The sequence below is a fragment of the Manacus candei genome, unplaced genomic scaffold (genome assembly GCF_025592945.1).
Source record: "Manacus candei isolate 608988 ecotype Guabito, Panama unplaced genomic scaffold, ASM2559294v1 h1tg000050l, whole genome shotgun sequence".
Taxonomy (NCBI): domain Eukaryota; kingdom Metazoa; phylum Chordata; class Aves; order Passeriformes; family Pipridae; genus Manacus; species Manacus candei.
In genome coordinates this window covers 24,361,865-24,387,397 of record NW_026138098.1, presented here as the reverse complement: position 1 = coordinate 24,387,397, position 25,533 = coordinate 24,361,865, and the positions used below count along the sequence as shown (strand labels likewise).

Here is a 25,533-nt window from a genome sequence, read left to right as displayed (position 1 = left end):
TGCAGGAGTGAGGCTTGTTGAAACCTAATGCTTTTGTTGAAGATGATCCTGTCCTCCCAACACAAAATTCTACAAGATGGGAACTCAGTGCTTTGCTGCCCCCATATTGAATCTACAGAGGGAGGTTATCTCAGAGGCAGATACACCAAGCAGATAACTTGATTCTTCTAATTCTGATCTCTGCTTTAGAAAATCAATTCCAAGGTCTGATAGCTTCTTAAGCCTCACATGTTCTATCTATATTTGAAAGGCTTTATTTCTGCATGGCAACACTTGTGTGTTTCTCCTTTTCTTTCTGAAAAGGTACAAAATTGGCTACAAATAAACTTAAATTTTTGCCTCCATGTCCCCATCTTGTCTCCCACATCTTTCTCAGATTTCATAGGCATAGTTATTGCTAGCCTAATACTCTTTTTCAGATAGTCAGTAGTTTTTTTCTAATGCACAAAGCATACATCCTCAATAGCCTGGTTTCCAATTCTAAAAAAAAAAAATAAAAAAATTTGAAAGCTTTTCCACGGCTTATAAAAATCTACTGATCTTCTGTTAGTTTGTCAAATTGTGGTTTAAATCCAATTTTACACCAGTATCCATGGCATCCTTTGTCAGAGCTCCATATTTAATTAAATTTTTTAAATCCTTCCTTTCATTTGGTTTAAACAAACAAACAAAAAACTTGCCTTCATTTTGGTACTCTGATAAACACCTGGTTGATTCTTGCACAGCCTGTCCAAGTTGTAGACTTGAATTAATTTCAAGGATCTGTCTTTGATTAACTTAGATTTTAGTTCTGAAAACTTATTCCACAGATATATTCATTTTCTAAAAACTTGGCAGAGGAACCAAAGGGTTTTGCCTATTTATTTTTTTTTCTATGGGGGGTTGGGGAGAAAGGAATGAATTGAAAACTGTGTTTGTTTCTTTGTATGGCAGTGGAGTTGTACATTCTGCAGTATTGTAGTGATCTGATTTTGGGTTACTTTTTAAAGTTTTGGCATAATAAATTTGCATCCATTTCACAGCTTGAGTCTTCAAAATATGCCTAAATCTTATGAAGACTTCCCCTGAACTTTCTGGAGAAGGTCTATACTGAGTCAAGTAATTGAGGTAACAGTAAGGTCCCTCTCTTATACAGGCAAGTGGCTGCCACTGGACTCAGGGAAGAGACATTTATCTGTGCCATAAGAAACTTATCTGATTTTTTCAGAGCAAAGACAACTTGCCATTTGCAAGAAAAACAGAGCATAGGAGACTCAGGTATGTCAAAAAGATAGAAACTGCATTGCTAGGAAGAAAGAAACCTGGTACAACAGTGATTTACCTACTATCTGGCACTACAGTGGCAACTGTCTGGAACAATGGCAACAGGAGATGTGAATCTGCAAGCAAAAGGAGAGGCAGGCACGGCAGGAGAAGACGGATGTTTTATTTGGAAGAGAAGGCAAAGGACTAAAGCAAAGGCAGGACTAAGTAGAGTCCAGGGTAAACACTTGCCAAGGCACACCTCCCTCTAGATTTCCAAATGGGACTCAAGATAGCTGAGTTCTGCCCTGCCTGAACGATGCCATGTCTGTGTTACTGCAACGCCTGGAGAAAGGCACCTATCAGAGTGCCAAATCAGGCAGAGGACAGAAACCAAGATTGTCTTTATTATTTCAAACAGCAGAGGACTGCTGCATAGACCTGAAGTCTGGCTCTGGCTCTTATCATAATAACTCCTAATGAAAGTTGATGGTTTGTCACAGGAAACTCTGTAAGCACATGCACAACAAAACATCATATTTAGAGGACTGTTGAGATTAGACAGTCTTAAAAACTAGCACATCCTTGAATAATTTTCAGTGTTGTTGGGCATTTGCCTTCTGAAAGCTGTCCCTTGTGTGGTGCCTTGTCCTGTGGCAGGCACAGAGGTGCCCTGCCCTCACACTGGCTGGGAGGGTTGTGCTTTGGCTGCACACTGGGTGACAGGAGGTGAGTTTCACTTCTTACCCATAGTTTTTGACTCTCTTCTGTTTCAACTTTGTTTTGCTGAGGTGAAACAAATAAGTAATGCATACTAGTGTTAACCAGTACTTCGGGAATGCACAATCACTTTACTGGCTAAACTTTGCCCAACTTACTGGAGAGAAATAGGCAGATTTTCTGATAAATTTAAATAGTCTAGATAGAACACAGTTTGCAGGAGTTTGCAACAGTAATAATTATGCAAAAAAGCTAATCTCTGTACTTTGTGTAGCAAAGAAAGTTGTTGAGAAAGCAATGGATTGAAAGTTAAAAGAAGTGAATCTATAAGAGCATTAAATAACCGTGAATGGACCAAATATGGAAAAATGTGTTTCAAAATCACCCCATACCTTCCAGTATTGTTGTAAATAACGACTTTTAAGGCTGAGAAAAATCCCTAAGTCCTCTTATTCTCTGCCTTCGCTAGTAGTAGTAGAATGCATAGCACAATTATGCACATAACTCAAGGCTGTTTCTACGTATGAGAGAAATCATCATCTGTTCAACTACATAAAGTGACTTGAAACTTAGTTCAGCACCTAAATTCTCCAAATGGGTGTGTTAACAGAAGATTTTAGGCAACAATGGCTTCCCCTTGTACTCGTTGTGTCCAGCTCTCTGGACACTAAATAAAGGATATGGTTGTTCGGACAGTAAGCTGTCAGATAATTTTGGTTCCTATTTGATGTAATGGGGCTAACCCCACTACCAGTAATGCTCTTTCAGTGTCACTGAAACATATAAAAAGTGAATTTAAGATGCGTTATAGGTTATAAATCTGAGAGGTGAATTTTTCTTTCACTGTAAGAAAAAACGGAGTTGGAATGGGAGGGGAGAAGGGGAGGTCATTAGCTTTACAAAAGATGTAGCCAGCCGAGCTACATTCCTAGCTACTGGCCCATTCGAAGGCTGGAGTGAGGGGGGGAAGGAGTGTGACATTTGGGGAGAGCTGGCCGCCCGCGACGGAGGACAGGTCAGACCGCGGAGTGCTCTCGCCGGGACGGAGACAGGGACTGTATCCCAGCATTTCTGGGGGAAAAGCCTGGGAGCCAGTCTTTCTGGTTCTCTCGTCCTGGGGAGGTCTGACCACCGGCCTTGTGCCGCCACTGCCTCGTGACTCCGGCCGAGACCTACTGGTTTGGGGTTTTTTGTTGTTGTTGTTTGTTGTTGTTTTGGTTTTTGTTTGGTTTTTGTTTATGTTTGTTTGTTTGTTTTGTGGTTTTTTTTCTAGGATTACTGTCTAGTTTTTTGTGTTCTGTTACTGTTTTTGCCAACATACATATATCTTTTAATAAAGGGTTGTTATTTCTTCTGGGTTTTTTCCACACTTCCTCGATTAAAGCCCCTTAATTTTGAATTTACAATTGCTGAGAGAGAAGTTTGGTCTCTCTCATAACTCATCCTCCTTAGCAAACTTTCCAGTATCTTCAGACTGAGACAAGATGATAACTGCTTGTGGTCATTCTGCAGCCTATTCCCCTAGCTGTTTGCAAATTAAGGTAACATTTGGTGCAAGTGATGTTGGCAGCCTGTTTACCTTCAGATAGAAAAGTTGTTATTCTCCTATTTCTTTGCTAATCAATTGCATCCTCCTGCTACTGCTGATTACAAACACACCTGTAGTCTATTTGTAAATTACCTGGTCTCTGGTTATTCACGACACTCTGATGAAACTACATTTAAAGGGGAGATGAGACAACACATGTTACCAACGTTTAGATATCGTTTGAAAACTTTCAGTTTTGCAAATTCTAATGAACAAAGCTCCAAGCGGTCTGTGGCTATTTTGATGTTTAGCTTTTCCCGGCGTAGGGCGAAACAAATCTCGACGACTGAAGCCGCCGCCCGGTGCCTACCCCGGCCCCGCCAGCACCTCAACAGGCGGCCGCTCTCGTACCCGGGAGAGGGCAGCGGCTCGGCCTTTGTCTCGCCGCCGAGACACCCGGGCCAAGCACCCGGCGGAGCCCCGCGGGGAGGAGCGGGAGAACCTCCCGCAGGCCCGCACCGTAGAGGGGGGGGGGGGCGCGGGTCCTTCCCCCGGCCCGCCCCGCTCCGCTCGGGGGCCGGCGGGGCGGCCCTGACTGACGGCCGGGGGGCGGCGGCCGGGCCGGGCCGGGCCGGGGAAGCGGCGGTCGCGGCGGCGCTTGGGCGGGGGGGCGATGCGCTGCCGCAGCCCCAGCCCCGTGTCGGCGCAGACGGCAGCTTTGTGCAGCCAATATGGCTGCGTGCGCCCGCCGATGAAAGGAGGCGCCTGGAGCTGAGCCCGTCTCCCCGCACCCCCTCCCGGCCGCGCGGCTGCGGCGAGCGCCGGAGAGAAGTTGTCTGGGCTGCCCCGCGGGGGGTGCGGGGCGCCGGGAGGCGGCGGCGCTGCCCGCGGCTCCTGCTGCCGGCGGTCCCTTCCCGGGGGCAGGGGAGAGGAGGAGGAGGAGAAGTTGTTTCGCCGCCTGGGGGGGCGGAAAGGAGGCGAGCGGGGCGCCAGCCGGAGGAGGAAGAGCAGCAGCCCCTAACGCCAGCTCGCCCCCCGCCTGCCGGAGGAGGAGGAGGAAGAGGCGAAACCGAAGCCGCCCTCGGCCCAGGTCCTGCCCCAGCTCCGCGCCTCCTCCCCGGACGAAGTTTCGCCGGGGGCCGCTGCGGGGGCGTCGGAGGAGGGCGGCCGGCGGCGGCCGCCCCGCCTCGGCCCGCGCCTCCCCGGGGGCGGCGGTGGCGGAGCGGCGGGGCCGGGGGCGGGCGAAGTTTGGCCGGCGGCGGCCCTGCCGCGGCCATGGAGCCGAAGCACAAGGAGCTGCTCGTCCAGTGCCGGCAGAGCCTGGCACAGGCCATGACCGAAGTGGACAAGGTGGTGGAGCTGCTGGAGGCCGCCGGCGCCCTCGGCCCCCGCGACCTGCGCGACCTGGAGGCGGCGGGCGGCGGGAAGGCCGAGCTGCTCATCGCCCTGCTGCTGGCCAAGGAGCGGGACCACTTCCAGGACCTGCGGGTGGCCCTGGAGAAGACGCAGCCCCACCTGCTCTCCATCCTCTACCTGAACGGCGTGGCGGGGGCACCGGCCGCGGCCGAGACGGCGGGTGAGCGGGGCCGGGGGCGCGGGCGGGAGGAGGAGGAGGAGCGGGAGGGCAGCGGCTGCCCCCGCCCACCCCCGCCGGGGCAGCGCGGGCCCCTCGGGGCCCCCCACCCGAAGGTGGGAAGGGAGCGGGCGGGGGTCCCCCCTTTCCGGTGGGGGTAAAACTCTCCCGTGTTTGCACTTCGGCTCTCGGTGCTTGTTTTGTGCTCCCGACGCTTTTGGTCTCTCTCCTGGCGGGCGCGCTGGTGCTGGTCTCCGAGCGGTGCCGCGGATGCTGCGCGGTGCCCCTCGGAGAGGCCACCCCTGCCTGGTTCGCGCGGCCGCTCCCGTGCCCTGGAGTCGGGTGCCGGCTGGGGGCTCGGGAAAACAGTATCCGGAGGAGCTTTTCTTCTCTGAACTCCTCGGGTCCGCCGGTGGTGTCATACACTCACTTCTGGACCAGGCAAAACTGAAAGTCCCCGCTGCAGCCCGTCTGCCGGAGTAGGCTGGCTGGTGGAGCTCCAACAGATGTGCGTTTGAGTAAATAGTGTAACTTTTTTCTCTGGACAGCCATCTATATGTTTGAGGCTATATTGTAACGCTTCTCGGTAGTTAGAATAGGAAACCCGCTGATTTAACTGCAAATCCAGACGAGAAGAATTTGGGTGTAAACCACCTCCTTAAGTAAGTTGGGCTTTGATCTATAAGTCTGCCCCTATTCTCCCCCTGCCAAAACGAGTCACAGCCTACTTTAATGTGCACAGAACCAAGCTCTAAAATAATAATAATAATAAATAATAGGTAATACTTAAGGCCTTGCAAGTGCAGCTGTGTTTCTAGATGAGAAATTGAAGTAAGCAGTAATTCTCAGTGATGTATTCTCAATGAGGTATTCTCATCCAGTGTGACCAAGTTGACTGATTCAAAAACGTGGGTTCTCTTTTTGGTGGTCTCACTGGTTTTGGGATTTGCGGGCTGCTACCTGTTTACGTAAGGAACTGCATTGGGAGGGCTTCCTGACTCTTATAAACCATACCATTTCTTTAAGAAAATAAAGCTCTCTAAGAACTACTTCTCTCTGGAAAATAGTGCTTGCATGTGCAGTTGTGCTGTGTACCCTTATTTGAATTATGCTGTGGATGCTAGAAGTTTCATAAACACAAATGTGTGAGGGTCTTATGTTTTGTTTTGGATCAGTGTAGTATTCTAATGAATGTATGGTAGGACCCCACAAGATGGGGAAAAATGGACTGAACAATAGACCTCAACACTTGTAACATTATGTGTTCTGACATCAATGGGAGATGAGGGCACTCACTGCCTTTCAGTGATGGTTTTGTATGGTTAGAGTAATGCTCATTCTTGTCTTGTTGAGAAGATGCATTAATGGTACTGGGCTACTAACATTCCCCAACCTTAAAAACAAAGTTGTAAAACGTGAATGGCAGGAACAAACAAAGTAGATGTTGGATGTAGTCATGGTCTTCATTTTTAAAATGCGAGTTGGAATTGCAAAATGTCTTGCAACACTGAGTTTTTGAGTGAAAAGTACTTTGGCAAAATTACCTATATCCTCTGACTGAATGTGTTCAGGAGGCTAATCTGAGTTAAATTAACAGCTGTGTGGGGAAAGATGTTCCTTTGATATGATGGGTTTTAAAGTGTTATTGCTTTCATTTATCAGTGGTAATAAAGAGCTAACTTTGAGAGTTATGGATTTGTTTTCCTTGTGATAAACAAGCTTAAAAATTAGTTCACAGGAGATTGCTAACAGCGAGCTTTAAGAATAAACCATAGAAAGATAAAGGGCCTGAGCCTTCAAACTCTGCTGTATATATTCCAACATTACTCCCCTGAGGAGGTCTTATGGTAATTAGTTGTGAGACTGCTTGTGTGCCCACTGAACACCTCTGATAATTCGTGGCTTGTGTGTGAGTTTGTCCTGGATGTGTTGTCCAAAGAGTTAATGTTTGAGGGTAACTGTGGTAGAAAGGTTCATGTTTGAACCTGTGTCCAGATGTAATTGTATTTTATTCTAATATCTCCCCGTAGGAAGTCTGACCACCCATCTTCTCTTCTGCCATTTGGGAGTTTTACTCTTTTTTACTGGGGATATTGTAGATGGATGAGGCAAGTCACTTTTTAGTTTTTGGGTATAATAGTAAAATATAAATGTGGTAGCATGAACTGTTGGATTCTGTATTTAAAATACTGAAGTGAAACAGTCCATATTATGTAAAATGCCTCTATTCTTACAGGCAAAAAATATTTATCTTAAACATCCCTTTGATTGAACCTATATAGCTGAGTTAGTTTTTTACATTACCATTAGCCTATGTAAAAATGACAGTTTACAATGGTACACTTAATTTTAGAATTGTTTGGAAGAAGAGGCTAGTACAATGTATATCCCCTGAATGCTTGTTGATTAAAATTATTTGTAATCAATAACTTCTTGTAGTGGTGTTTGTTAATTTCTTTTTTTCCAATGTACTGCTGTTGTGAGGGAAGTGAGAAGGTAATTGCAATGTAATTTTCTTTAAAGTTAGAGAATTTGGCTTATAGTCTGCTCGCTACAGTAGGATGAGTGTTTCTCTGTGCATTTTAATGTGTGCAATATGTACCATTACTTTGTGTTTTCTTTCTTCTCGTTTTAAATATTGCCTCCTTTTGTACTTTAAAGGCGATGTGTGAACTCGGATGAAAACTCAGGTTGTTATTTATACCAGCACTTCTTGTGACTGGCTGGACAATGTAGAGCTGACACTTTTATAAGTATTTATCTGTGCCACATGGGGGGGAAGTAAACAACTGATCTGACTGCTCAAGGGAAATAACTGGGGTCCTGGTAACTGCTGAAATACTTTCACTCTGTCTTTACTTTACAAAGATTTTTTTTTCATCTTTATAGAGTTTCCACCAGTTCAGTCCCAGTTAAATATATTTATCTTCTATAGTGGCTTCTAATTGCTGATTTTAAACCTGAAACTGTATAGTAGTTAGTTTCTCCAATGAAATGTATATTTTCAAGTTGGTTTTGTTTATGAAGTTTGTTTATGTATGCCTAACAGTGTTAGTAAGCTGAGTGCAAAATGTAACAGGAAACTACTTTCTGTGGAAGCAGAAGCTAAAGTGAGTGCGATTTACTCTGTTTCACTTAGTTGAGTTTAGAGACTTCACTTCTTCCTTGAGTAAAACCTTTGATTACTACATTGCATTCTTTGTAAATATTTGTCAGAAATTGGCTTTGCCCATGTGAGAGTGACTGCTTGGCTGATTAAAATCTTCTAGTATTTTACCCAGGGACTAATTCTTTAAGTAGTGTGCCAAGTGTTTTTGTTTGTTTATTTGGGAGTGAACTCATGGATTACCATTAAATAATTGATTTGACCAATGACCTCCATCATGCATCTGAGAAATCCTTTATCCTGATAGAATAACCTGTCCTTTGTAATGTGAAAATAAAAGGCTTCTGAGCATTCAGTTGTCTCTTAGATATCTTGCTATCTAGATAATATTTCATTTGTACTATTGATATAGTGTGAATTTTATGGTATGAAAAGTGTTCAAGACAAAAATACAATGGAACATACTTCATTGTGACAAGTACTAATAAGATGTTTTTTCTTTAAATGTAATTATAAGACCAGAACAGAAATCTAAGGAAACTATGTAGTCTTTAGACTGCTTTAGATAATACAGAACTTTATACTTACGTTTTTGTGATACTAAAAAGGTGGGAAAAAAGCAGGTGTGGTTGTTGACCTTGGAATTTGTTTTTGAGATGAACTTTTGGGGCTACAAAAGTGCTCCTAGTGCTTTATCTTCAAACTAAGTAGACTACTGAACTCAAAAAGCTTCATTTCTGCTTTCACAGATTTTCAAATTTTAGGTTCACAGTTTCCTTTTGTATTAGCAGTTGATCTTCTGCTTTTCTGTACCTACCCCTACAGCTGTAGTCAGTGAGTATGTCTCTGTAAGCTTAACTGTAACATGCTGGCTTTTTTACTGTAAAGATTTAGCACCATTTGGATATTAAAAGCAGAGTGTGTTAGGCTTTAGAGGTGTTTTATTTAACAGTTTCAAGATGGAAATTTAAATTTTTAAGTTCAAAGTTGGTTACCTATTTAAAAAGATCTTTAAAGGGGCAGGGAGGAAGGAAAGAAAGAAAATTGTTTGTAGATTGACTTTGGAAGTTTTTCTTCTGTTATTTATTAAGACTTCTTTTTCTAACTCTGTTTGGGCAGATATGTTAATTTCCAGTTCAAAAAGTAAATGTGGGCATCTATAAGAGCAGGAAAAAGAGTTCTGAGTTTTTCCTCTTTTTAGAGGGATTATCTTAACTTCCACCTCCCTCTGCTTTAAATATAAAAAACCAGAGCTAGTTGTTTCAGACAATATGGGATTTGAAGTCACAAAGTTTACTTTTAAAGATTGGAAAGTCATTCAGCATATTTAAAACAAACACAAAAGGCAAGCTCAGTAAGTACGAATTTAGGAGATGTAGAGCTGGGACCCACTTCTCTGGCAGCACCAAGGAGACCCACAAGAAATGCAGTAGTTCTAGAGTTGTCCCTGAAAAGCTGGGAGCATGGCTGGTTGGTGCTGGGACCTCTGCATTGCATCCCCTCTTCCCTGTCCCTCCCAAAGTGTTGAGTGATCCCCACAAAACACTGGCTGGTGACTGGCAAGAGGAGCTCGTGAGCAGGAATGAGAATTTGTGGTAGTTAGGAGCCGAGAGACTGGAGGAAGGGTGTGAGATGGGGAGGTGGGATGTGGTCTCCTGTAGGAGCATGTGAGAGTAAAGGGGGGCTCAGGAAGCTGTGGGGTGAGGTAAGGGGAGAAGACAGTACAAGTGCTCGGAGATGAGAATTAGTGCTTTAAGTGTTCATTCCCTGGGAAAGGAGAGAGGGAGAATGAGAAGAAATTGTAAAAGCATAATTTACTGACTCAAGGACTGAACTGACAATTTTGCAATTAAGTACAATTTACACTCCCATCGCTGAAAATTGAAGAGTGGGAGAAGTAGAGCAGTGTGTCTGGGTTTTTCCAGACCTGTTATTAGTTCCCAGGGTAGCTTCACAAGCCTTGTTACAGGATTTCTTAAGTCGTACTGATGAAAAAGCAGGCAGGGTTCAGAAGTCACATTAGGAGAAGTACAGTCTTCAGCAGCCCTGAGCAGTAATTAAACTCGATAAAATACCCAGTGGTAGTTTTGCAGTACCTGTGTCTTCTGATGATCTCAGATTTTTGGTATCTCTTGGAATTGCCAGGCTAAAAAAATGCAGGAAGATTCTGGCAAGTGTCCGGATGGGTATTCCCAATGAAATGTCTAATAGTAGTCAGTGAATGGAAGTAGGCTCTCAATTCCAAAGAAGGAAATGTGTGTTGTAGTAGTTCATAAATCCCAAGGGTGGTAGTTCTTAATTACATTTTTACTGTGCTCAGGGAGGAGGGTGGAAAGAAAACTGGCCACAGTAAACTGGGAACATTATTTTCATGAGAGTAAAATGAATAAAAACCATTTTTTTGTATTGGTGCATACAGTTGTCAAGTTGCTTTGGACACATGCAGGACTTGGTATCTTATGAAATTAGGCACAATTAATAAGAAAAGCTAACAACTTTCTGTAAGTTGTTCCTTATTTATTTGTTAAAACTTAACAAGATTACCTGGCTCTTAGATTTCAGATCTTTGGCTTGTTTTAATGACCTTTCCCAGTCTCACTGTTATCTTGCACCTCTAACTAGTCTTGGTTTTTCTGAGGTTTTTTAGGACCCCTCGTCTATATAGCGAAGATCACAGCTGCCACATGGGTAGTGACTTTGGGTTTTTGAGTTCTCTTAGCAACTTGTAATTTGAGCCAAGTATTCTTTTTTTCCCTTTGCTGCTTGCTTTTGCAACTTTCTGGGGTTTTTTTACATTTATTTCTTTCTTTTTGCTTCTTAGCTTTCTGTGATGCTGTCAACTGTTATTTCAATTATTATTTTCTAGCATTAAAATTCCTTATTCAAAACCTTAGTGATTAGAATGATATCAAGTAAATATTGATAAATTGATTGTAACAATTCTTACTCTGTAAAAATCTCGAGGCCAGAGGTTTCATCTTTCAGAGCTGTTCAGTCCTGGGCTGGTTTTGGCTGGGGTTAAACTACAATAAATCCCCAGTATATTTTGGGTGTTACAGGGTGAAGCAATTAACTCCTCTTGGTTTTATTTCATATGAAGAATCTTAAAATGCTGTATATATAATAATGCTAAAACATTTCTTTATGTAAAATGTTCATAGTATTGATGGAGATAGGAAAAAACATGTTAGTGCATATAACTTTGTATGAAAAGAGCTATAGTAGTGAAGTTGAGATATCTAGACTTCTAAATTATGTTGGGTAGTCAATGCTGAAACATTATTTGTGACCTTCAAGATGCGAGTCATTGACTGCTTTTTTGTGAACGGTGGTAATTTAGTACTGAATCATTCTGATGTAGGAGCTGGAAAGGTCACAGTGACTGAGCTTTGGCTTGAGGCTAACCAGTGCTTTTCTAATGAAAGCATAAAGGAAGGATGCTGTTCCCTGAAGAGTCCAGTGTTGTTAGTGCATCTTGAATGTTGGAGCCTGGCTCTTCCCAAAGGGCTGTATTTTGGAGCTCTCAATGTTACTCTGGTATATTAATTCTTGTCAATGGAAGACACAATTACTAAATTATTGACGGAGGTCCATGGTGCTGTAGCTTAGAAACCAGTTCAAAATACCTAGTGCACAATGTTTGATGTATAATAGGTGTGTTTATATGCTTGTCATGGGTTGTGGTGCGCTGGCAGATGTGTTGATGATGGGGTAATACCAGCATCCCCTGATGTTGTAGCTAACAAGTCAGGTTAAATTTGGCAACTCCTGTTGTAAGCTGTTGTGCAAGAGTCTGATCTCCATGGGGCACCCTATGCAGGCTTCAGAAGGTGGTGGCAGGAGATGTGGTGCCTGGAATTGAGGGCTGCTGGCCACTTGGGGGGAACACTGAAGGATGTTTTTCTTGACCATGTATGATTACTGGGCAATACAGAATAACCTGCTACAACTGAAAGGCCCCTCTTATCCAAACTAGTGTCAGAGGAAGTTAAGAGCAGCCTATTTTGTATATATAGTGCCACCTTCTTCTTCCTGACAGCTTCCAAAACCTCTAATTTCACAGTTTGTGGGTTGAACTGCTCAGCAGTTTGCTTTTTCGCAGCATTAACAAGTTTGTTCTGGAGAGCTGCTCTTTGTATTTGAGAAAATCATAATTTTTTTCTAGTTGGCTGATGAAGGAATTGTATTTTAAATAGGCCATATCACCCTGATTAAGATTTTCACAGCTGCAACTGACCTGTAGCTGGAGAGAGCAAGGAAGCAAGAATGTAAAATCATTAAGTGTTTCAGCTGGAGAGTTGGGGGGTTGGTGTAAAGAGGGTTGTAAACTTTTTATATAGTTGACAATTTATTATGTATTTGGATGATAAACCAAAAGACTCTTGTCTTCCCCACCTTGAAACCCTGAAAGCCAATTTTTTTAAAAACTTACTTCTAAATTAGCTTTCCTAAAACTCTAGTTGGGAGCATTCACACTTACGATATTAATGCCTAGTGACAACTTTCTTGCCTCTTGTGCCTCATCTCCTTTCACTTTGGCTTTTTATTCTACCTGCACGTAATTGCTGATTCACGAACATGCTTATTATTCACGCACTTACCTTCCAGCATGTGAGTAATCCCCATTTATATGCATCAGGTTAGGCATGTGCAAAAGTTGGCAGAGTCCAGGCCTTGCATACTAAGCTCTTTGGATTAGACAATATCTACAGTAAAGTACTGCTTGTGCCTCAGAAAGTGAGGCTGATGGCTGTTTGCTTCTCAATAGTGCTCAAAATGGAGTTTGTGTGGGAAAAAGATACCTGTGGTGTAGGAAGAGAGGTATTTTCCTTGATGACAGATATAAAATGTAGTTGGAATTCTGGACTCACTCAGCATCAGTGAGCTATGTTCTTTGGATGCTGCTGCACCAGAATCCTTTTTCAAGTATATTCCTTTTTTATGAGACAGACCAACCAACAAGTCTGTTGGTCTTCTTGAAAATTGTTTTCTTTAAAAGCATCTGAACTTTTAGGTTGAGGAAATAAAGCTGGTGTAGAAAATATCAAAATTACCAAGTACAGCTGCCTAAATCATTACATAGATGTTCATGTTTTATTTTAATAAGTATGAAACTATATCTTCTTTACTGTTTCTGTTTCTTGTTTGTGTTTGGTTTTCTTGTAGATAGCTTTCTCCCATTGCATGATTCTGTGGGAAAATCACTCTAGGGAGAGTTTTGAGTCTTGGGTAACCATGTGATCTTGCTCTTTTTGGAGCACTTATATAATTTGAGGTTGCCTTCCACAATTATGATCTTCTTGCAGAAGGATGGGTTGATTGAGTTGTTGGGAGTTCTTCAACTAGAAGTTGACAGAAGATTGACAGATTTTTTTCTTTTAATGACTTCTTTCAGGAAATCTTGTTATGCAGTTTTAAAGTTCTCTTAAACACTTAATGCATGGTCTTGTGAACATTTGCAGTGATTTTTAAGAAGGTCTACTTTGCATTTTAGATGATTATGATGTCATTTTTAGGTGGCGTGCAAGTGTGTGTTTGTTTAAATATTCTGTTACTAACTTCACTTCTCAGTCTTTAAAATAGTCATGAATGTCCAGTCTGGTTTTTCCTTTCTGAGACTGATATTATTTGAGAGCTCGCTTAACCTTTAATTGAAGATAGGGTGTGTTGTATTTTTAACAGATTTGCTTTTTCAGTTTGTTAAAGGCCCTTTGACTTCAGTAGGTGTGGCTAAAATTAATATAAAAAGCCAAGGTCTGAAAGAAAAACAAAACAAATAAAAACTAAGGAAAAGAATCCCAACAAACAAAAAAAGCCTTAAACAGCAGTAGGCTTTCCCTTATAATTGATCAACTGGTTTTTGTTGTCAGCTGCTCCATCAGGTACTTCTGGAGCAGGGGTAGACTCAGAATGAATACTGTAGGTGTACCTGAATTTTAGTAATAATAAAATCACAAAATGCAGTACTAAACCCACTCAAGATCACAGAAGAGGTATTCTCAAGAGGGCTTTCACTTTCAATTATATTATTTTCACCTTGAAGTGTTGGTATTTTTCCCTCCATTTTAACAGAAGTATAACTTTCTTGTTCAGCCCCTTTTCTGCTTTCTCTGGCATTGGACCTTGGGATGCTCAGGCTGCCTAGTTTTTTCCTCTCTATTTAGATGTACTGCCACAGCTTTCCTTTGCTGCTCTGACACTGCACAAGCAGTACTTTCTTTTTGAGGTTTTTGAGACTTCTAGTATCCATTAGGGCATATTAGGAAAGGACACTTTTTGTAAGTTGCATTGACTCCTTCAGGTTAAGGGTCTGATTAGTTTGCCTTAATGGGTTAACCCCCCTTCCCTTCCTGCTGAGTAACACAAGGCTGACTTAGGTATAGACTGCAGACATGAACTTTGAGATATATAGTGAGTTACTTTTCTAAATCACTGGCCTTGAAAATGTGTAGGCCAGCACTTTGAGGTATACTACATTAGCTCATGTTTCTAATATATTCATTTGTTACCCTGGTTCATGAACCTGTCTTGTTTTTCTGGCATCTTTGCAGTAGTCAGGAATATTTTGTGGGCTGCCTTGCTGCAAGTGTCAGAGCAGTGTTTTGACTGAGCAGAACACTGCTTGGTAACACTGAGAAGTAGTTTCAGATACTAAGGACAGAGATACTTTCTGCCTTGGGATTTTAGGACATGATTAGGACATCAGGAGTATTGGTACTAATATGAAAATCAGTAAAAACAGGCAAGAAAGATTTGGCTGTCAGGGCTGGTGCCAGTCCTGTTCTTTACAGCATTGTTCAGCTGAAACCGGTGTGTAATGTGTGCTGGACTGGAAGAAAACACAATGTGTAAATGCTGAGCTGTTTTTCTATCTCTGGCTGAGTTGATCTTCAGTGATATGCTGTGCATACATGACTTGCATAAAACTTCATTTGTCGGGGAGTGTTCCATTATATTTTCTAGAATGTCAAATCTCAAGTTAATTTTAACAAATTTCTGAAGTGCTGCAAAATGCCAGGTTGTTAGTATGGTTTTGGTGCTGAACTTGTAGTCTTTTGGGGCCTCTGATTCCCTTCCTGCCAGTGATAACTAGAAGGTAAAGGCAAACTGATGAAAGTGGAAGGACTGTAGCATAGCTATTGCCTGGCTACAGTGATGAGCAGTTTGCTGCATATTCTGTGCTACACTGTGCCCTTTTGTAAGGAATTTCAGGGTGCTACACTGAGTGTTGCTCAGCACCTCTGGAAGGTTCTTTGTTTTCTTCTACAAGTCTGCATTGCAATAGTACAGTGTCAAGTTTATTGGTTTTGCTCTGAATCTGTGTAGCTTTCTCCTGAGCACATAAGCCAGATCATATCTGAGGGTTGTAGTAGCTGATGTAGGGAATCCACATAAAAAAGTTTTGTGAATTCTTCCCATCAAATGCATTGTATGTGTACATTTGTGCATGGAAACTTATAATAGATGCTTCTTTGTAATGAGAAATGCTTTTTTTGGGGAAAAAAAATCTTTATATTGAAAGTAGATGAGACTTTTAAGGACTAGCTGTCTCTTCTCAAAATATTTTGACTTTTTCCTCCAATGCACCCCAAAACTAAAGGCTTTGCTGAAGTATGATTGCATGCATTTGTTACTGTGTAAGACACGAACCCACAGTAATCACTGAAACCATTTTATAGGACATTGTGGTGAAATAGTAGCTTGTGAAAGATGGTAAATGTTAGGGAATAATTCCCTGGTCTTATGACAGTGAGAGAAGGTGACTTTGCATCATTGGGACTGTAGGATTTCTGACCTTGTCAATTAGATCACAAGGCCTTGGCCTTTGATGTAATTCTCACTAGTATCTGATGTGAGTAGTATCTGCATTTTGTGTGATCTGTTTCAGAAAATCACCAAAAGTGTGCTTAATTTTCTTAATAACTTCAACAGAACGTTGTTAACTAATTTAGTGAAGTCTCATTTGGCTGGCTAATCTCTGCTCTCTATTTCCTGCTGTCCTCATGTGTTTTTCAGTTTACATGTGGTGTATTGTGAAGATAGGCTTGGCTTTCCCCACTGAGCACTCAGTGTCTTTCCATGATGGTGCTGGTAGGGGACCTGTTATCTGAATGTTATCTGTATGCTTTATAGCAGTTAAACATATAAGAAAGACTTTAATAGGACAAAAAACACTGCATTCCCTTAAGAAATATTCTTATATTAAGGACAGCTTGTTCAGTGAGACTCAAAAAGAAGTTATACTTTTCTGTAAATTAAATAAATTTTGATTTGAAGAAATTCCATAGAACACGAATGTCTGATATTCATGTTAGGAACATGTATTTTGGTTAACAAAGTTGTTTTGAGCATTTATAAATAAAGGTAATAAGTGGTGTGGCATGTTGGGAAGTGGAAATGAATCGTCTGTGTCTGGTGATCGGATTACAGGGTACACCAATGGCTAGGCATTTCCTGAAAGGATTTTTGAAATTTTCTGCAGAAATAAAACTTTTCTTGAGTTCACTTGTTATACTGGACAGAAGTGAATTATGGAAGTTAGTCTTTCTGCTCCAACAGGGGGTTTTTTTGTTGTTTGTTTGTGGGTGTTTTAATAAGTACATCTTAAATATGTATATCAGCAGCCTTCTGAACATAAAATTGGGGTTTGCTAAAATGCTTATTCCTGTCACAGGTCTTTCTGAACTTACAGGGGTTTTTTTCCTTCTTTTTAAAACTCCCTTCAAAGCAAATGCTCTGTGGGTATTTTGTCTTAATTTTATATCAGCCTGGAGAACTTTACAGAATTCTTCCTAAACAGGAATTACCCGAAGACTAATTTTCATTAGCATGGATTAATTATCATAATGAAAATAATAAAATATATATATATAGTTTTCCCTATAATTTTTTTTTTTCAGATCAAGAATAAGATTTAAATAAAGTAACTTTGAGTCCTAGCAAGTTTCATTCTGTTGTGTCTGTCAGATATGGTGCAGGTCTGCATTTTTATCTGGAAGTGGCATCACGGGGAAAAGCTGTTATTCTGAGTCTCTAAACAGCTCTAGCTCTGTGTTCATTACTAGCTTCATTAAGAGTGAACCTGCTAATGCTTAAGCTAAAAATGCTCATTTCATGTTAGTATAAAAAACAATTTCAGCTTCAAATAATGTTGCTTAAAAATGGCACTTTAGAGAGAAGCTTTCTTTGCTAGCCACCTTCTGCTAATTTAATTTCAGCCATTTTGTGAATGTCTAAGCTGAACATCTAGCATTACTGATGTTAATTGCTCTACTTTAGTTTCCTATTGCAAAAATAAGGAATAAACATCGTGGAGGTAGGTGTGAGAATGTTGTTAAAGGAATGATCACCTCTGAAGGACCCAGAGACTTGTGCTGTGGAGAAGAGGGAAAGCGATGTGTATTCAGAGCAGGATGTGAACAATGTATTGTTAATGAAGTATGAGCAACTCATTGCAAGGACTGCTTTCATGATGAAAATCAGGTGAAGTTCTGTAAGGGGAAAAAATATATCGTGGGCAATTATATGTGCTTGCTTAAGCCCTGAGCTTGTTGGCAGAGCTAGGTGACCTTTCGTAGGCTCGGGTTGGCAGTGGGATTTAACTCTGTTTTCAGCTTGCCTTGCAAATCAGATGTTCCATGAGCACTGGGTCAGAGGAAGAGCAGTGCCAACCAGCCTGGGCATGGGGTCTTTCTGCTTTGTAGCATGGGTGCAGTGATGATGAGCTCTCTAGAGATTTAAGGCTGAGAGGTGGAGAGGGTGGCTGAAAGAAGAGAGAAAACTTGAACTTCCTCTGTGATGGCAATTGTGAGCTTTTCCTAGTTGTTTGATACAAAGTCAGTTAAGTTAGCTGAGATTATCCTCACTACTAGTTAGAGTTTGCACAAAGAATTCCCTGACACATATTTTTATTTACCAGTACTGTTATAGTTGTTGCTGCTCTAGCGAAGTACACCTGGTTTTGGCATATCAGTTTGAACACAAAAGTTAAAGGTCAGGATGTTTGTTGTCTGGGACTTGGGCATGGCCAGATCTGCAGTGATTTGTAATTGAAAATGTGTATGAATACCCTTAACTCAAGTGTGTTCTTAAATTTGTCAGTTCGTGGCCCTAGAGCTATGAATCTGCCTGTGAACGTTTTACCAGGTTTGACTTCCATTACATCCATCTATTTCATGTTTGCTTTTTCAGCTCCTGTGTAAAACTCATAAAGAAAGTCCTTTGCAGGGCATGGGAGATGTAGCTGATTTCCCCAGCTTGGGTGGGATAACCATGGTAAAATGGTTAATGCAAATTTACTGTTAATCTTGGCTGCTGCTTTCAGATAAGGAAATGGTTCGTGTATGATGGTGGAATGCGAATTGACTGCATTATATGAAGACAGAATATTCCTTTTTTGCTGTGCTTCAATGCTACTTGCAGATCTTAAATGGAAACTCAATAACATTTAAAATGTGCAATCTTAGTACTGTTTTCAGACACTAAGCAGAAACTGTTTATAGGTTTCCAGTTAGTGGAAAATGTCAAACTACATGTCTTATGCCTTGCTATTGGATATTCGTCTTCAATGCTGTTGCTGTAAGAAATTATAGGAGTATAGTTGAGTTAGAGTTGCTATGCTAGGTTTAGACATAGGATTACAAGATTTGTCCTCTGAGTCTTTCACTTTCATGTGAGAAGTTGATTCTTAGATGAAACAAGGTATTTTTGTATCTTTTCTCAGTATTGGCAAAAATTGCAAATTTCCATGAATGCCTGGGTTTTAGTGACAGTAATGAGTTGAAGAAGTGTGGAGAGGGTTTCTGTCGTTCGGAGGAGACTTATCTGTGCATGCTAACACCATGTCAGAGCAGATCACGTGGTACTTTTTTTTTTCCCCCTTAGAATTTATGTTCAAAATCATGTTTTTTCAACAATTAATCTCACTTAGCAGCTTCAGAATGATGGTAAAATGGAGTTATACAGTTGGAGAGGTTTGAAGCAGAAAAGGGAGGAATTTATCTTGAAGGACAGAAATGAAGTTGGGAATGCAATACCTACTCCAGCTCTGTTAGGCAGCGTAGCCTGCAGAAATAGGAGTGTAATTGTAATTTTTTTCAAAATTAGTGCCTTACTCAAGGTCATAATAAAGTGCTGTGACTGTATCACAGTAGCTGTGTCTTCCTGGTATATTTTGACAAAAATAGCCTACCACCCTGTACAAAGAAGAAATACAGGAAAGCCTGCAACCTCTCCCGGTGGCTTAGTGCTGATGGACTTTGTAATTACATCTGTCTATCTCCATCTGTACCCTGCTTGGCTGGAGGCTGGATTTAAGATTAATTGTATGACGGAGGATCCTGGCTTACAGCTATATCTTAATTAGAATTCACAATCCACTTTACATAAAAATATCTGAAAACTCTTTTAGAAAAGAACACTGATTATGGGGCAAATGAAAAGATTTTGATCTTTCTCTTTTCATCATTCGGGAATAACTTAGGTACATATAAATATATTTGCATGCCATCTGCTTTATTTCTCTCTTCATCTTACTCTTGGCTTCTGTCATCTTCCTTACTGCTCTTTGGCTTTTTAATTAGAAGGAAAAAGCAAGTAGAAATGACTTTTCTGTGTTCACGGTAACATTTCAAAGGTTATTGAATGTTATGAAGAGTAGTGCTGTTCTATGTTTTGGTTTACTGCTGTTGAACATAGCTCTAATATGAATATCTCAAATCCCTTTGTGTTGGGTGTAAAATATTTTACTTAGTGTAATAAATCACATTTTATTCTGGAAAATATAATGTTTTTTAGAAAGACATGATTCAGTTCTTGAACTACATTACTAAGATTGAACTATTATGGTAAGGTTGTTGCATTTAACTCTTATGTTCTGGTGGTGTCCCAACTGAAATGGATCTGTTTCTAAAAGTTGTGGTTTGGAAGAATTTATTTAAATGTACAGGAGTTAACATTTACCATAGTCTGTGAACTCTCAGGATGCAATTTGGTGAAAACTAATAGAGAAATTCCGTCTGCTCTAGTGATTTGTGTAAGAGGAGAAAAAGAAGGAAAACGCACAGTTAAGCTTTATTTGGGTTAATTGAATGTCAAGTGCTACAATGTAACTTTAGAACTGTTTTGATGTTGGATTTTTTGTTTGTTTGCTTGGGTTTTTTTAGCTCTGTAAAAACAGTGGTTTGATCCCAAGAGATTTTTCTTCTGGTGAAGTACCTTTCGATAAGATAACCGCCTTGGTCTTAAAAAAAAAGAGGGGGAAGAAAAAAAAGGAGGAAGTCCTAAAGACTTTCCTAATAGACCTTCCTTAAACAGCATCACTTAAAATGTGCAGTTGAGTTTAACAAGGTGCATAAGCATATGCTCCTCTTCAGCAAGAGACCACTTCCTGTCTTGGGTTGTATAAAGATACTGCTGCTTACATGAGTTAAGATGATTCAATATGACCCTAATGTTTTTTAAACCAGTGCCTGAGTTCCTGATACAATAATTTGCAAGCAAAATTTGCTTTCTCATAGTGTGAGTTGTATTCCAGTTTGGCAGCATTTGGAAGTTAAATGCTAAGGCTTAGTGCTTCCTTGGTCTTGTTGAAGATCCTGCAGGGGAATCATCTTACATGTGATAGAAGTTGCTGGACTGAAGCAAAAACTTGAAGAAATTTTTCAGAACTCAGGATTTCTGTGTTACTTGAAACTTTTGTGTGCACAATGTACACAAGGTCTGTGTTTTGCCACAGAAGGAAAATAAAGTCAAGTAACTCTGATGTGCAGGGTAGAGTGTTGTACAGCTGTGAACCCTCAAGTCCAGGATTGCGTGAAGATCTGCCACAAGGCTGTGTGACTGTTCAGTGTAGCTGACTCAAGATAATCTCTGATTAGCAAGTGATCTGCAGCCTTACTGCTGGAGCCATACTAAGAGTGAAGAAGAAAGAAATCTGATTTTTTTTTTTACTACTGCATCATCTAAGAACTTTTCTCTTTGTGTGATTAAAAGATTGGTATGGTATATGTACAGACTGGGAAATGAGATGCTGGAAAGCTGTGCCGTGGAAAGAGGTCCTGGTCAATGGCAAGTTGAATATGAGTCAGCAGTGCCCTGGCAGCCAGGAGGGCCAACCCTGTCCTGGGGGGCATCAGGCAAAGCATGCCAACTGGTCAGGGGTTGTCCTGCTCTGCTCTGCACTGGGGCGGCCTCTCCTGGAATATTGTGGAAGTTTTGGGCACCACAATATAGGAAAGACATTAAGATCTTAGAGAGCGTCCAAAGGAGGGCAGTGAAGATGGTGAAGGGCCTTGAGGGGAAGCTGTATGAGGAGCGGCTGAGGGCACTTGGTCTGTTCAGCCTGGAGAAGAGGAGACTGAGGGGAGACCTCATTGCAGTTACAACTTCCTCATGAGGGGAAGAGGAAGGACAGGTACTGATCTCTTCTCTGTGGTGACCAGTGACAGGACCCAAGGGAATGGTCTGAAGCTGTGTCAGAGGAGGTTTAGGTTGGAGATGAGAAAAAGGTTCTTCACCCAGAGGATGGTTGGGCACTGGAACAGGCTCCCCAGGGAAGTGGTCACAGCACCAAAAAGTGTTTAGATGATATTCTCAGGCACATGGTATGACTCTGGCAGATGGTCCTGTGCAGGGCGAAGGGCTAGACTCGATGATCCTTGGGGGTCCCTTCCACTTCAGAATATTCTGTGATTCTGTATAGAGGTGTTGTGATCTCAGCCCTGTTTTTTTCTTGTTTCAGGTCTGTCTTTAATAGTTTGGCATGCACATATAGAACTGGTTGGTAAATGAGGAAAATTGTGTTTTGGGGAGCAGCATTACTGAGAGAGGAAATAGTCCTTCTGGGACAGAACCATGGGATTGAGCTACTGAGAAGGGCAGTGCCATGTGATGGGATGGGATGGATGGTGTTGATGTTTGTGGTGTCTTCAACAGAGATGAAAGCACAACTGGGCTTCCTTGTAAGGAGATATGTCTTGAATTTTTGTTTATGGCATATGTGTAGAGCTCACAAGCCTTACTTTGTGCTGATTATACTTTCTGAAAGGAGTGTTGTACCTTATTGCTGCAGCTTGAGTGTCTTTGGCAATAGGGTGTGATTTTTGTCCTTGCTAATTACTCCACAGCTGTTCACCCCTTTCCTCATCAGTGTCTTGGTTAACTTGGTTACCTGATTATATAAGAGAAAGAACCACGGTATCTGTCCTTTGCAAAGTAAATTTGTTATACATATATTTAAGCTGCCTAGCTCATCTCAGGAATTGCACTTTAATTTTTGCAGTAAACTTTATATAGGAAAAAGAAAAAAGCAGTGTTGCAGTAATTTCCCTAGATCTGGGGTCAGCCTGAAAGCTAGTTGCACAAAAAAGCCAATAATACTGCTTTATAAAGGGGTTGTACTGCAGCGCTAAAATTCATCCGTGAGTGACCTCTTGGAACTCTGTAACTCTACACCCACACATCCTAATTGTCTGCTTAGGTCACAGCCAGCCTTTGATGTCCCACAGACCACGGTAGGGTACTGGGCCAACTGGTTCAGCTGCTGCCCTGCTGCTGCCTTGGAACAACAGCCCTTTGTTGTGCCTGGGCTGGTCACGCTGCTTAAGGACCGAGCGCTGCCGGCCTGCCTTGCACGGCACCAGAGCCTGCACTCTGGGTTAGGTTCCCACTCGTAGCACAAAGTCCGGGGAATATTTGCAGTGTGTTTTGTTTGGTTTTGGCTGGGAAGGTGCCTGCTCTGTGCTGTATGCACAGCTTGTAGTGCCTGAAATAGCAGTAGTAGTTCCTGGGTGGGTTAGCAGATTTAAACTTTTCAGTCTGTGTTGCTGCAGGGAATCTGCTTATGCTTTAGCTTATACCAGTGATATTTCTTGTAAAGGCTTACTAAAAAATTGTTTGAGTTTTGGGTTTTTTTGGGGGGGGTTGTTTGTTTGTTTTTGTTGATTGTTTCTTTTCCTTTTTTTTTTTTTTTATTTTAACTGCTTCTCTTCAGCCACTCTTGAACAAAGACTTCATTTATAGTTGAAACTAATTTGAGGATGTCTTTTCCAGACCTGTGTAGATAAATGTTCTGGTATCAAGAATAAAATTTTAAACAGAAAAATGTTGATATGTGCACACTGTCTTCTGATTCCAGGTGTTTCAAAAACGAAAAACTTGTGTGGTTACTCAGATGTTGCTTTGTAAGAGTATTACCATGCCAGGAAGCACATGAAATATATTGTACTTGTATTTAAACTGATTTGCATGCAAGACATGAATCTGTGTTGCATTTATTCAGATATTGCTCTTAGGATTTAGTGCTGATTTTATAGCTTCTTGACACTTTAATATAAGTACATTCTGCAGCTTGACTACCAGTGTTCCAGTAATAGCTGGGTGTTCAGGGTACATAACTATAATTTCTTTAGCCCTCCCACCCCACAGCATTAGCTTGTATTTTTAAATCACAGGGACTGAGCTAAATTGCTTGATACATAGGCATAGAATACATGTTGGTGCATGTACAGCGCTTGGAAAAAGTAGTATGGCTGCTTCTAATAAGACTTCCCATGTGCTTTTTGATAGTTTCTTATTCTTTTTGTTTTCAAGCTTGCATTAACTTAAGCTTAGGGCTTATTTCATTTCATGAGTACCTGCTTGCTGATCTCATTCACCCCAAAAGCAATGCTGAAGAGTGCAACAAATACAATTATGGCTATAGCATAGTAGAAATAAGGAAAATGAAGTGTTATGTGGGCAGCACCTGAAACCAGGTGATAATGACTATGGTTACTAAGTAAACTTGTCTGGCTTTAGTCAGAGACCTGTTTGTGAAACATGGACTTGATGAGGAAAACAATAGCAATGTGATAATGACAAAGCTTAGCTGGGTAGGGAGGATTTGGGAGCAGCATATATGAGATAGTCTCTGTACAATCGACTTGTAATCTTTGGAGTTGAGAAGGAAGATGAGTTGGAAGAGAGAAGAAGCAGAAATGCATTACTGTAAAGCTGCACTGAAAGGTATTGGAAAGTTGAGTGGTTGCATTGGTATTGAGTATTTTTATGGGCTCTTTGTCAGCTGCTCTTTTGGCTTTCTGCTTGGTTATGGAAGGAAATGGTTAAAGGTTCTGAAAAATTTGGAGTAATGTTTCTTTTTTACTTTCATAATTCCTTAATGTTACTTTTCTCTTTTTCTGAGGGATTTGATTTTTGATAGCATTGATCTGCATCTTCAACAGCAGACAGCTGTATTTCAGCCATTCTTTGCAGTAAGTTGGCTGTAAAATACAAAAATTTGCTATTTACAGGCAAAAACTAATTAAAATTAAAGAAGGAAAAAACATTTTGACTGGCAAATCGGTCTGATATTCGATCAAGCCATTACTTTATGTGGTTCTTGATAAGAATTGCACCTGAAAAAGTGTGAAACGTTCTGAGACCGAAATCAGAGCTTTCTAGTGGTTTCATTGTGGCAGTGTCATAACCCACTTCCCTCTTTCAGTTTAGTAACATGGGAAACTCTTCAGCTGAAGTCCCAACCACCCAGACTTCCTGTGGTTGTCTGGAGACCGATAAAAAGCCACGTGTGGGGGTAGAGAATTTTTTTTTTCATTGCGAGACAAATATTTGTGGTCTTTGTTGTGTCCATCCCACCCCCAACCCAGGATATATGTTCTATAATCATATATGTGCTGTAGAGTAATTTCTTCTTGAGCCATATTACCTTTTTCTTTTTTTTATAGGACCTGTAGCAGGTAATCGAGTTGGATAGCTTCTGAGAGCTTATGTTGGTGCAGTCAGATTTTCTGGAGACAAACTGTTAAGTGATGTCTGGTGACAGGTTGCCAATACCTACAGTGGCATGTTAAAAAAATTTCAAGCAGGTCATTGATCTGTGTATGTCTCATATCAACATAGAATTTGATAAAAAAGAAAGGTCCTTCTAAATGTGATGTTGAAGTTCTGAGTGTACAAGTGTGATGTATCAATTTATACCTTCCTTCATTTATAATCATGTCTAGAGGATATAGTCTTACTAGCAACTGAGGCTGAAAAATTAAGGTATTGCAAACCTGGCTTTGGCATTTAGGGCTTTCTCCAAGTGTTCTATGTGAACAGAGGTCTTGCTGGTTAGCATCCTCAGACACGGTGTTTTAATTTCTGTATCATCATTCCCCCACCCCCAATTACTTTATTTTTTGTTTTAAAGGCCTGGTGGAACTTTTTGTTCCCCATGGGAGGGCTTGTACTGGCAGTGTTTGTAAGGAAGTCTTGAGTTTGCAGCTGTGAAATCCAGTAGAAGTTGCTGTGTTTTGGACATGCCACAGCCTAGGTTATGGATGAAGTCAGGGGAATTCACTTTTGCTGTGGAAGTTAATT

The 25,533-nt window shown here is 41.2% G+C and overlaps 1 protein-coding gene across 4 annotated transcripts in view; it reads left to right on the top strand.

Moving 5' to 3' along the window:
* The first annotated feature begins 4,714 nt into the window (after window positions 1–4,714).
* The window catches only part of DLG5 (discs large MAGUK scaffold protein 5), a 102,550-nt gene continuing 81,731 nt past the window's right edge, over window positions 4,715–25,533 (top strand). For 3 of the 4 annotated variants that reach the window (XM_051800741.1, XM_051800739.1, XM_051800738.1), the window contains exon 1: window positions 4,715–5,066. In XM_051800741.1, the coding sequence (XP_051656701.1) occupies window positions 4,766–5,066 (301 nt within the window). In that variant the 5' untranslated portion in view covers window positions 4,715–4,765. The remainder of the gene's footprint in view (window positions 5,067–25,533) is intronic. The other variant, XM_051800740.1, reaches the window with a different exon arrangement.